We start from the raw sequence: 13,545 nt of genomic DNA on the forward strand, positions 1-13,545 counted from the left end.
AATTACTTTGATTTCTGTGTATCCAGCTGGTTGCCACATTCCTGAAATCAGAACCCTCCCTAAAAGGACCAAAACTACTAAATAATTAAGGAAGCAGCATTAGCACTTTAAAAGTACTTAAAGAGAAAGGCAACTTATTTAAAAGGTAGAACAGCACACGAGATATTTGTCAAAGCATTTACCATCTCTACAGGGTACTTTCATTTGAAAGCTGAAATTAAGTCCCCCAGAAGGAGATACTGTGAGACTCAATGTCATTTTCACAAAGTCATGTCCTTCATTAACACTAAAGAGTCTAAGTTCAATTTTCATGAATTATCATTAAAACTGGAGTCAGTCGATTCATTTAGAAGCCATACAACAAGTTCTAATTCAGCAGAATATGTAAAAGAGACACTGTTTTTATTTTTTTAACAGAATCTAAAGACTGCACTCCTTCCGTTTAAAATCTCTGCAAATGAACCTTCTTGGAAGAAGTTTCACAATTTCCTAGAATGTAAAACAAGACAAATCAACTCCATGCTTTTTTCAGACTTCTTACCTGTGTTGCCAAACTCAAGACCTGCTGTACCAGCTCCTGCGTTTCTGATGGTTTCTTAAGAAACAGCTTCACTATGGCAGTAAGCAGAGTGAGCTGTACCTAAGCAAATGTAATTTAATAGGTAAATTGAAAGGCATTTGCATTATTCCACACCATGAATTCCAAATTGATATTTTCCCAAATATGACTTACCATGAGGTCTTTCTGATTTTGATTAAGAAACAAAGGTTAAAACTCAGCCAATATCCACAATAGCAGTCAATGGTTTTCATCAACTGAAAACTCACTAGCCTCCTATCTCCAAATTGCATATTTTGGCATCAAAAACTGCTGGTTTGTTTCTGGCCCAGATAATCACCTGTATTTCTTAAAGTACATGCTAACATACTGATGGCAATAAAACTGGTTCCTGACCAAATTCTTTATTATTTACTTCCACCAAAAGCTACAACTTCCAGGGAATTAGGGAATCATTTATCATACTGAGGCAAGAGCCAAGACAGTAGAATTGTGCCAGATCACAACCAATTAAGAGTGGCGTGCTAGGGCTTCCCTGGTGGCACAGTGGTTAAGAATCCACCTGCCAATGCAGGGGACACGGGTTTGAGCCCTGGTCCAGGAAGATCCCACGTGCCGCAGAGCAACTAAGCCCATGCGCCACAACTACTGAAGCCTGCGCGCCTAGAGTCTGTGCTCCGCAACAAGAGAAGCCACCACAATGAGAAGCCCTCGCACTGCAATGAAGAGTGGCCCCCGCTCGCAGCAACTAGAGAAAGCCTGCGCACAGCAATGGAAGACCCAATGCAGCCAAAAATAAATAAATGAAACAAATCTATTAAAAACAAAACAAAAAAAAGAATAAAATTTTAAAAATAATAATAAAAAAAAAAAGTTGCCTGCCAAACCATGAGACTACTGGCTGGTATATGTTCCTTGTAGGGCCTATTAAAATTACTATGATAGATTACACACATGAACTTCAATTTGCAGTGAGTACAAATGCCGGGGGAAAAGCTTTAATTTATCTGCTTCTCTGGGCCTTTGACTCGAAGGTCTCTCAGTTTTGGTAGAAGACAGACAGAAGATGGGAAGGAGTCTAACCATCCACAAAGAATCTTTTCAAACTGCACATGCCAGCCTTCACCCCAGACAGAAACCCCAGCTGCAACTGAGCCACAACCATTACTAACAGCAATGGGTAATCATCTTTAGGTGACAGAAAATTAAAAAGTAATAACTACTGCTCTAAGTCAGTAGTTGTCAAAGTGTGGTTCTGGACCAGCAGCAGCAATAGCATCACCACCCTCAACCTTGTAAGAAATGAACATGCTTAGGCCCATCTCAGACCTACTGACTCAGAAACTCTAGGGGTGGGGCCCAGCAACCTGTCCTTTAACACAGGTTAAACACCAGTGCTTAGGTGCTTCTAGCCTCGTTAAAGTTTGAGAACCACTGTCTAAATTAGGCAGGCTTGTTCCAACAGAAGTTAGCACAACTGAAAAAGGTCACCCCTTTTGGGGAGAAAAATGAACATACTATATGTGTATATAAATTCGCACACATGAAACTGCCTAACCTTTACCTTTCCTGAAGTCGTCCCCAAAACATCTAATACATAAGATATAGATGGGAACTTACCTGGGTGCTTTCATCATGAAAACCTTCCAGGAAGCTCTCTAGTAACTCATCTGCATTGTCAATTCTTTCAGCATATTCTCCCACAATCCAACTCATAGCTGCTCGAGCGTCTGGCTCATCCAGTGAGTCTAAGTTCTCACACAAAGTGGCAATGATACTTTCATATCTGATATAACAAAATGGACTATGGTTACTGAAGGCAAAACTGAGAAGTGTATTTAACAATGAAGCCTACAAAGCAAAAAACCATGGACAAGGTACCCTAAACCACCACCAAACTACAAAGACTTTTAGCCAAGAGAATGTACAGGCTTTAAAGCCAGAAAATTATAAATGTCTTCAATTTTCCTTCAGTTATGTTTTAATAACTAGACCATAAATCTTTATAAAAGCTTATCAGATATTCTTTTCACAAGGAAAAACTAACCTATGGTTTAAGATAATACCACTACCTTACATTTCTCACAGTCTTTCTCATAACTAGATCAGAGAATTTTCCTATTACTTCATTTTACCTTCATCGTAGAGGAACAGAAATTCCACTTTACTATTAGGAAAATGGAGTCAGACAGCAATAGCATCCAGAAACAGTAATTTTGTCTCTTATCCACTATCTCTGCTTTCTATAGAGATCTTTATGTTCTTTCCTCCCAAGGCACCCACACTAATGACCTGTTTTTCTGAAGAAATAAGCAATTCAAGTATTTATTTTCACAGGTCTATAGCTCTCATTCTTTACCATGTTAAATCCATCTCCTTGGCTAATGTGTTTTTTTTTTTTGCTTTTTTTTTTTTTGCAGTATGTGGGCCGCTCCCGTTGCGGAGCACAGGCTCCAGACGCGCAGGCTCAGGGGCCATGGCTCACAGGCCCAGCCGCTCCACGGCATGTGGGATCTTCCCAGACCGGGGCACAAACCCGTGTCCCCTGCATCAGCAGGCGGACTCTCAACCACTGCGCCACCAGGGAAGCCCGGCTAATGTAGTTTTAAACATCAGAATGAAATTGTATAATAAATGAGATATGGACAACTGAATAATACACTTAATTGTTTGCCCTATTTCCACTGATTAAACCAGGTCCTCGATAATGCTTTCTTAAACTTAAACTATCATAATCCCTCAGTAATACAGACCAGAAATGGACACATTTCTTTACCAAGCATATTAAGATATAGACCTCCCCACTTAATCAAGAAGTTTAGAAACCCAACCCTCCTCTTTCCTGGGAGAGTGGTAAAAGTATATGATCCTTTTTCCAAATATACCATTTCTAGAATTAAAAAAAAAAAATATATATATATATATATATATAGAGAGAGAGAGAGAGAGAGAGTACACATAATGCTTAATAACCCACTACCTTATTAAAATATTTCTTCTAATTCTGAGTCCACCACTAAGCTAACTAACTGTAAGTCACTTCATTTCGCATTATCTTTAACGATAATCAGAAGCCTTAGCACAGTTCATCTCTATGATTATAAGGTAAAATGAGATTTAGGATGCTTATAAGATCTGCTCTTATTTCACTCTTTTCAGGTTCCTTAATTGTTTGCCTTCAAAAGCAAATCTGAAAAAGTATTTTTGTTTCATAACTAAGAGGCCTCAATGTGAAAATTTTTGTGGAGTGAAAATGTAGATTTTGTATATCTTAATGGAAGCAGCTACAATACTTCAGAAAAGGCCTGAAACTCTGACAGTTCATTGTTGCATGTTCTATAATTTTCTACAAGTACTACATAACATACTAAGTGAATAGTGAAGCTGTCACCTCCCTGGCTTTTACAATAAGGTGACCATATGATTTATTATTCAAACTGAGACGTTTCTGAGAGTGAAAAGGGGCACAATTATTAATTATGCCTGGTAAGAGGCATAAAATGGATTATGCCCAGACAACGTGGAATATATGGGTATCCTTATTTAATAGTAACTTCATCACCAAAGAATCTGGCTAACTTTAATATATGCCAATTGACAATGCATATTCAGACAGAGCTTCAATTCTTCTAAAAGTGATAAAGCAGAGTGAAAAATCAGATTTTAATCCTTGTGCTAACCAACTTATATGTTTCTGATTTTTAATAAAGTATTCAATTATGACCAGTTACTTTACAAAGATTAATTCTTACCTAGCCAACCTCAAAGTGCCTTACTTAAACATTTCCTAAATGATCTGAGGAAGAGGGGCAGAAGTATCTGGACGTACTTGTTGGGGTATTTGCGGAAGATATAACAATCGCCTCTTGGACCACATAATTTACTTTGGTTTGGATGAGACAAGCAATGTGCTTACACAGCGCTCTGCAGATTGCTGCAAAGAGGAACATATTGAGAAGTCAGATGATCCATCCAATAACACAACCTCAACATAAAAAATATTTTTTTTCGAACATTCAGGTGTTATCAACTAAACTAGACTAAAAGATGAGGCACTTAATTTGATCACACTATACTAGAGGCTGGGTTATCTGATGGAGATATACAGAAGTTCTAGATATACTCCAAATTTTACTCATTACAAGAAACAGTTCAAGTGAAAAAAATCATCTTGGATAGCCAGGATGACAGAAATGAGAAGAAAGCATAAGTCAAGGTAGAAGGAAAGAATAAGAATGAAAGAATAAGCCAAGTGAAGAGGTCTTTATCTGCAGTTCATGAATGAGCACAGACAGAAGGCATCTTTAAACCTCTTGAAATGAAACTGCCAAATTTCATTTGTGCACACAAGCATATTTTCCTGGGAGAAGGTTTACAGTTTTCATTATATTTTCAAAGTTCTGACTCAAAAAACTCTAAGAAAAATTTGCCATCTTCTGGGCTATATAACTGCAAGTCTATGGCCTTAGATAAACTGCAACTTTCCACAGCCTATGGCTCATCTATAAAATAGAATTTAATCTATTAGTCTTTTATTAATGAAGGGAATATGGAAAAATACAAGTGACAAAACTAATGTATTGAAACAATAAGTCATAGTTTTTAAAAGAAGGTTCCAGAAGAGAGAGCCTAAAAACCAAGGACTGATTTATCATATATTACAATGTATTATGATGGGTCATTCCATTATATGCCTCCTGATAAGATGCAATAGGAAATTCACAGCAGCATCTAAGAGGTATTCTTGCCAAAAACACTGAATATGAATATTACAAAGCCTCTAGATTTAATTTTCTAAAGGGGATGAAGGAATGAGATAAACAACATCACTAAAATACTATCAGCCAAATCTAGACTCTGGAAAATTCTACAAGCCTAATGATCTAGTCCTTTCAACAAATGGCACCCAAATAAATAAGTAAAGACTTAAGAGACATATTAACCAAATGCAATGTATACCTAGCTCTCGTTTAGATTTTGATTTGAACAAGGCAACTGTAAGAAGACATTTAGACACAATTAGGGAAAACTGAACATGGACTAGGTATTTAATGAGATTAAGAGTTACTGTTTGTTGAGTACGGTAACGATATCATGACAATTTTTTTTTAGAGGACCTTATCTATTAGATATACACATTGGACTACTCTAATAAGATCATATCTGAGATCTGCATTAAAATATAACAGTAACCCACTCCCTTGAAGGGGGAGGGAGAGGGAGAAGATCAAATGGGAACAGCAATGTGTTGATATTTGTTCAAGATGGATGGTGGGTATATGAGAGCTCATTAATCAATTTTACCTTAGTGTATACCTAAAAATTTCTGTAATAAAATCTTTTAAAGGTACTGTAATTTAAACCATTCCAAGCAATATAACGAAAACAAAATTGCATCTTGAGGTTATTTATATGAGGTCATATATATGATGATTCTGTTCTCTTTTATTATTGTAGTTTTCCCGTTTTTGAATTCTATTTTATTCATTTTCAACTAGTTATTTCCTGTGCTGTTATTACAACAGCAAAACAGTTGGGAAATTTTAAATATAAAAGTTATGATAAATTATAAAGCATGTAAGGGTTAAATTATCAAATTACACAGTACAAATAAAGTACTCAGCATAAGGCTTGATAGAAAGCTAACATTTACTGAATCTTTAGTTTCATTATTATAATAAAGATAAACAAAAGGTCATCTCCCATGATGCATCAATATTCAAAAACAATTAAGTCTAGGATAGTAATTTTCAAGCAAATTGTCATCTCACCTATATTGCTTTTGATTAAATTTTAAAAACACCATTAAAGCAGTATGGCAGAGGAACAAAAGTAAATATCCAATCATTGTATATACAAAGTAAGTCCAGAAACAGAGAAAGGCATACAGACATATAAAATTTAGTATATGATAAAGGCAACATTTCATAACAGTAAGGAAAGGATGAATTGTTCTTGTGTTTGATCCCCACACTCTTATCTTTAACCAAACCATTGCCATTAAAGTAGAAAATAAAAGTGAATTTTATATAATTTTGAAGTGAAGCACAATTTTCTAGGTGGTCCACTAAAGATATCATTGGGAGAGGGACTTCCCTGGTGGCTCAGTGGTTAAGAATCCGCCTGCCAATGCAGGGGACACGGGTTCGAGCTCTGGTCCAGGAAGATACCACATGCCACAGAGCAACTAAGCCCGTGACCACAACTACTGAGCCTGTGCTCTAGAGCCCACGAGCCAAAACTACTGAGCCTGCATGCCACAACTACTGAAGCCCGAGCACCTAGAGACTATGCTCTGCAACAAGAGAAGCCACCACAAGAAGAAGGCCGTGCACCGCGACGAAGAGTAGCCCCCACTCTCTGCAACTAGACAAAGCCCACACACAGCAACGAAGATCCAATGCAGCCCAAAATAAATAAATAAATAAATTTATTATTTTTAAAAAAAGATACCATTGAGAGAAAATGGACAGAACTCACTACATAAGGAAATGTGAACTCCTATGCATCAAGAAGTCAAATGAAATCAAAAGGAAAATAATTGGGAAAATAACTATTAATGAAATGAAGGGGTATTAAATGAATTAATACCTTTAATTAATTATAAAAAACTTTAAAAAATCAATGTGGAAAAGATAACACATTGAAAAAAGATACACATGGTATGAAAAAGCAATTCCAAATGGCTAAGCATAATGAAGAAAATGTCACCTCAAGTAGAGATCAAAGATTTAGCTAAAAGGATCCTCCTTATAACCGTTATTTGGAAAAAGAGCAGAAACAACTTTAAGGTCCATACAGGAAGGAAAAGGCTAAATAATTATGAAGCAATCACACAGTATGTCTACAAACCATTAAAAATGATGTAAAATATTATCAGTAACATGAGAAAATGTCCATGTATAATAAGCAAAAAAAGCAGACTACAAAACATAAGTAAATAGCACTTGTAGAATGATCTCGTTTTTGTAAAAAGCACACCTGTTTATGGAGGACTATGTAAACAAAGACTTAAAATCATGTCCACATCATCTCTGGAAGGGTAGAACAGGGGTAGGAGAAAGCAGAGTGTTCTACTTTTAACTTGTCTTTTTTTTATGATTTTATGTAGTAAATACATATGCTTTTTGTTTGCATAAGACATAAGTCAGTACCTTATCTTGAGCTACAAAAATAAGAAATGGTAAACACCAAAGAACAGAAGAGTGGGAAGTGAGGAATACCTTAACTTAGTGACTTAATCTCTCTCAAACAAAACCAAACATATAAATAAATCTCCCAACCAAATCATTTTATTTGTAAGAAAAGGAGGGCAGAGGTTTATTTCCTCCTTAAAGAAACAGGTATACACTGTAATATATACAGCTTTAAATCTGTCAATCATACCTCAATAAAGCTGGAGGTGGGGTGGAGAGTAAAATCTATTTAAAAAAACAACCAAACAAAAAAGAACAGGCAAAAGTTACTGAAAAAACAGTACCATGAAATTGCTTTTTCAGTGTTACTTATTGACTCAATGGCTTATGCTTAATCTTTAACCTAACCAACTTAATATGATAAAATTATACATTTTTTTCACCTCAGGGTACTTAAAGCAACAAGGAAACACCTGTACTTACAGTCATGATAAAAAACAACTCCAACTCTTAACACCCAAATTTTACAATAGGCCCTGTTATCTTAGCTAAGCACTAAACTAAAATTCTTTTTTTCTCATCTGTCATATCTTTGAAACCAACTACACATTAAAAAAGGGTCAGGTGCCCTGAGAGAAAAGAAGCAGCTCAGTCTGGAAGCTACAGAGAAAGGCTATTACAATTCCCTCGCTGGTTCTTGCCCTTGTCCCATGGATAGGTTAGTTAAAAACAGGCAATCACTGTCTCTCCTGCCCCAATAACTGTGTCTGGACTAGGCAACTCTTTCCAACTAATAACTTTCATGATTTAACCAGTTCTAAGAAAAGTTCTTAGGCAAATCCAGGTAACTGGAAATAAGAGAACACTATCTAAAAGGCAGGATTCTTGAAGGCTGATCTTAATCTTCCAAAGGAAGTTCATTCCTCACACACTCATATTCCCACCAGGGCACCCTGAATCAAAGGAAGAAGTGAGAGCCACCAGAAGTTCATCTCTTCCAGAAGATGATGGATAACTTTTCCATTTAGTCACAATAGACGGTACTAACAGCCACTAGGAATCTAGATGCTTTGAGAACACTTTCTAGTAATTCCAGGGATAGAAAAAGCTCTTTAACTTTGGAATGAGACTCTTTGCAAGAGCACTGTCAGAGAGGTTAGTAAGACAATGACATTCTGGCAGTGAAAAGCACAAAATGACTCTTCTGCTACCAAAATAGCTCTGAAAATTGTCTGCATTAATACCATTAGCAGGTGGCTATTCCACAATGAGAAAAGAAAAAGAAAAAAGTTAAGTAGTGGTGGTAAGTTAAGAAGTGTGGGAGTAAAAAAAAAAAGATGTAACACATCAAGATCCAATAAACAGATTTTCCCATTTCTCAAATGGAGCAACAGAAGTATATATTAAGTATGTGAAGCAACTGAGCTGGCAGAACCAGAAGTAGAAACCAGGATTAATTGACTTCTTGCTATAACAACTAGTCTACTAAACGATTTATCAGTGGTAACCATATGAAGCAGCATTCAGTAAATAAAAACAAGGAAGGCCAATTAGGAATTTGGCTTTCAGAGGCACTTCTCTGACACAGCATCTGTTTCCTTCTGTTCCTGTGAAGCACTGGTCATACTGTACAAATTATTTTAGTAACTATCCTTGTGAAATCATATGGCCCAATCTGACTCAAAGTAGAACTGTAGGGATTTCCCTGGTGGTGCAGTGGTTAAGAATCCGCCTGCCAATGCAGGGGACACGGGTTGGAGCCCTGGTCCAGGAAGATCCCACATACGCCGAAGCAAATAAGCCTGTGCACCACAACTACTGAGCCTGTGCTCTAGAGCCCACAAGCCGCAACTACTGAGGCCCGTGCACCTAGAGCCCGTGCTCTGCCACAAGAGAAGCCACCGAAATGAGAAGCCCCAATGCACCTCAACGAAGAGTAGCCCCCACTCACCACGACTAGAGAAAGCCCACGCACGGCAATGAAGACCCAACGCAGCCAATAAATAAATAAATAATTAAATAAAATGTCAAAAGAAAAAAAAGCAGAATTGCACATAGTCAAGTAGTAAGAACAAATATGGAGCTCTGAATCCACAATATCGTTGTGCACAGAAGCCATCATTAATTGCAACAAACTTCTGAATGAGGAGAAACAACTGAGGCTTGGTGACTGATGAAGCAGTGCATTGTAAGTTGTAGCCCTTAATACCTACTGGAAGGCTGCAACCAAGCTAGAACCAATCTGCCCTCTAAGACCACAGAGAAGCTCTTCAAGAGGACTTCCAAGTAAAGATCAACTCCCTTCCCTAAAGCAGAAACCTGCTAGTCAACAGTCCTGCCTATGTGCACAGAAATCCTGACAAGTTTTCTGTCATCTCATTTTTAACACAAATAGGCAGCAATTTACTGTAAGTATGGTATACACTTCAATTAAAAAATCATATATAGACATGCAACCATCACCATAAAATACTCCAGATAATTAAATTCAAACTGCAGAAACAAAACCAAAAACTGTAATTCACATCACAAGAGATTTAAGAAACTATTGCAACCACAAAAAACGGAATGCTGTGAAAAAGTACCCATAACAAGAAACAGCAATGAAGGGAGGCTGTATGGAAAGACGGCTGTGCAGAAGACAAGAAAGCAACCACCCAGACTGGAGTAAGGACTGGAAGGACAGAGGACTGGAAGAGAGAAGGGTCTAGAACAAAAGAAAAGTTTTATTAATTTGATATTATGCTTGAAAAGCTGGAAGAAGATAGGAGTGCAATGAAGGCACAATGAAATTTAAAAAAAAAAGACAAAGGCCATTAAAAACTACAGAAAAAACAAAAGCCTTTATAAGAAAGAAAACGCAATCATTTGATTGTGTAGGCTCTACATATTTACAGGCATAATACGCACAGCAAGCTTTGCAAGACTCTAGTTGATAGAACAAGAAACAAAGGTATATTATCTCAATTTACAAAGATAATACAGGAACAAAAACCTCATGATATAACTATACAGGGGATCTATACAGAACGGTAGAAGTAGGAGTGATGGAGTATATGAACCAAGTTGCTTCTCTCATAGCGGAAAGTTAATAGACAATGTCTACAATTGGTAAATCAATAAATAGTAGCATAAGGATATTAGAGATATGGAAGTAATCAAAATAACTAAAACTAGGAACAGAGTTAAACATGATTCCCTCGGGAAAGAGAGGGACCAGAGACAGCTGTTTTTCATTAAAAATTCTTTAATATTTTAACAATGTGCTTTATTATTTTGATAAACTTAAAAATGTAAGGAAAGAGGTGAAGAGAATACCTAGAGTCCCACAACGTGATCAAAACTACCACGGGACACTTGCCTCCACCTTGATGGCACACCGTCCAATGGCCCGCAAAAGTGTGCGCACAAAGTCGACATCCACCTCTGTGGCATATTCCTTCAGTTCTGCCAGAACCTGTTAAAAATCCATGAAGTGAATAATCATTAAGGATTCTCCAACAGCAATTTCATGGCCTAGGTTTTTCTGAAGGCCAGATCTTAAGATCTAAGTTATTAGATCTTAACTTGAATATACTTTAAGTCTGACCTGAGCAATGTTGGCTTGGGATGCCAAACGAATCATGATGTCCAATTTCTCTAGTTTCACATAGATGGGATCATTGTACTTCACAAAGAAAACTTTGATCTCCTGCTTCAAGATTTCAGGCCTGTGGTACACAGAAACACAAGATAAGGAAGGTGAGGCGTATATTGATATTCCTTCTGAGTCTGCATTAACACCTAACCTGTGCTCCTCTGCTCTCCATTCACACGCTCCACTCCAGGGAAAACAACTCACAAACTTCCTCTACACCCCTCTAACCAGATCCATCTGGCAGACTATTTTTATCCTTTTTAAGGAGTAAAGTATATATTGCCAAGAAGAACCACTGGAAGAACAACAACCTGATCTACATTACAGCCTGAACCATATTAAGCAGACACTAGCTATCATACAACTAAGAGTTCCTTCAGAAAAGGAACTAAACTGTAGAGCAACACCAGGCATTCATTGTAGGAACACTCTAAAATCAACTGTTAGCCTCCTGACCCTGGGCAAGTTGCTCTACCATACAGTATTTTCATTTCCACACATTAAACAGAGTTTTAACACAGTCCTCTTTAATAATGATGTTATTAAGTTTAATTCAAAATTACAAACACTTTAATCACCAATTCATTTTTTCCCAACCTTTTCTGGACGATCAGGTTGATGTTCCTCAGGGCGACGTACTGCACCTCTGGCTCCCCAGACAGCAATGTGACAAGTGGAGGGGCCAACTTCTTCAGCAGCATATTGTAGTAGTCAGAGTCCTTGGGTAACAACTCTAGAAATTTCATTAGGACTTTTACTGCTGAAAGCACCACTGCTGAGTTGGCGTGAGATAGCCGAGGAGTTACCCGCTCACAGATACTGAGGACAGAAAATGAAAATTAGTGCCTTAAATTATAATTTCTTTGCTCAATCCAATCTATAAGGTAATGTTGTCAGAGGTTTCCATGGCCCAGGTATAAAGAAATTAGAAAATCAGTTAGAAAAGTCAAAACTCCATACATAGGTAAATTTGGGATCCAACACTGCGGACGCCTCAATCCTAGCAAACTACAAACAGAGCAGGGATATCAGAAGACTTTAGGAAACCAGCAATAAGGGATGTTCAAACTGGAAGGGAACTAGCCAATACCCCAAACACCTGAAGCTCACACCATTTACCTTCCTATTTTATAGTCCTCTCTATCTCGCCATATTATGTAAGGACTCCCTGCCTCACAGCCCATTTCTCCTCAGCCTATAGGAAGTCAAATTAAGCATTCTGAGAGTTATTTCATAGTGAGAGATATCAACCAACTGTGGCTGAAGTTTCACTGTAAGATGCAGAAGGAGATGGGGTGACAGGCAAAACCACCCAACCTCTTGCATCCAGCATAATAAGGGAATCTCGGGAAGGGTGTTTGTTTGTTTGTTTGTTTTTAACAACACAACACCACTGCAATACTCTCTCAACCTCATCCCCTTCTCCTAGTCCCTGCCACCTACACTTAAATGTCTCATAAAACATAGAATATTTAGTTATCCATTGAGGGTTCTTCAGAAATTAACCTAATTTTGATAGCTCTTAGGCAATGTGAGTGGCTAGCTGACTCAGTTAAGGACACAAGGTAAGCAAGCTGTGTATTTCTCCCTTCCTCCTGTATCTACTTGGCTGACTCCCTGACCTCCTTTAGGTATTTATACAAATGCTACCTTCTCAGGGAGACCTTTCCTGACCACCCAGCATTTGTTAGATCTCCTCCTTACTTTATCTTTCTTGTTAGCACTTATCATCATCTGACCTATTATATGCTGTATTACATATACATATTATATATATTTCTGCCCTATCCCTCAGAATAAGTGTTCCATAAGAGCTATGATTTTTGTCTGTCCACTGCTATATCGAGCCTAGAACAATGCCTGGCATACAGCACAGGCTCAATAAATATTTGCTGAGTGAATGAGTAAGTGTGAGATGTCAATGACCAAGAGAAAATAAAATTGTATGTAAAGTTCTTTCCAGAAGATATTTGTACTTTCAGTGATGGAAAGAAACTATCAGGGTGAGCTTTGGTTAAATCCAGAAGGAACAATTTCCCAGACAAGTGAAGAGCACTTACATTATAGTAGCTCGAGCTTTAGCCGGCAAGGAAGGTTCCTATCCACCATAATTAAAATGAAGAGCCAGGGCTTCCCTGGTGGCGCAGTGGTTGAGAGTCCGCCTACCGATGCAGGGGACACGGGTTTGTGCCCTTGTCCGGAAAGATCCCACA

At 37.6% G+C, this 13,545-nt stretch overlaps 1 protein-coding gene across 1 annotated transcript in view; it reads right to left on the reverse strand.

Annotated features, from left to right (window-relative positions):
- LOC309838826 (AP-2 complex subunit beta-like) overlaps positions 1–13,545 on the reverse strand; it is an 80,230-nt gene that overhangs the window by 35,031 nt on the left and 31,654 nt on the right. The window contains 8 exon segments of the mRNA XM_082680165.1: positions 542–640; positions 2,180–2,345; positions 4,389–4,413; positions 4,416–4,460; positions 4,463–4,493; positions 11,057–11,152; positions 11,285–11,405; positions 11,930–12,151. Coding sequence (XP_082536291.1) covers positions 542–640; positions 2,180–2,345; positions 4,389–4,413; positions 4,416–4,460; positions 4,463–4,493; positions 11,057–11,152; positions 11,285–11,405; positions 11,930–12,151 — 805 coding nt within the window.

The sequence above is a fragment of the Grampus griseus genome (genome assembly GCF_964374135.1).
Source record: "Grampus griseus genome assembly, chromosome: 20".
Taxonomy (NCBI): Eukaryota; Metazoa; Chordata; class Mammalia; order Artiodactyla; family Delphinidae; genus Grampus; species Grampus griseus.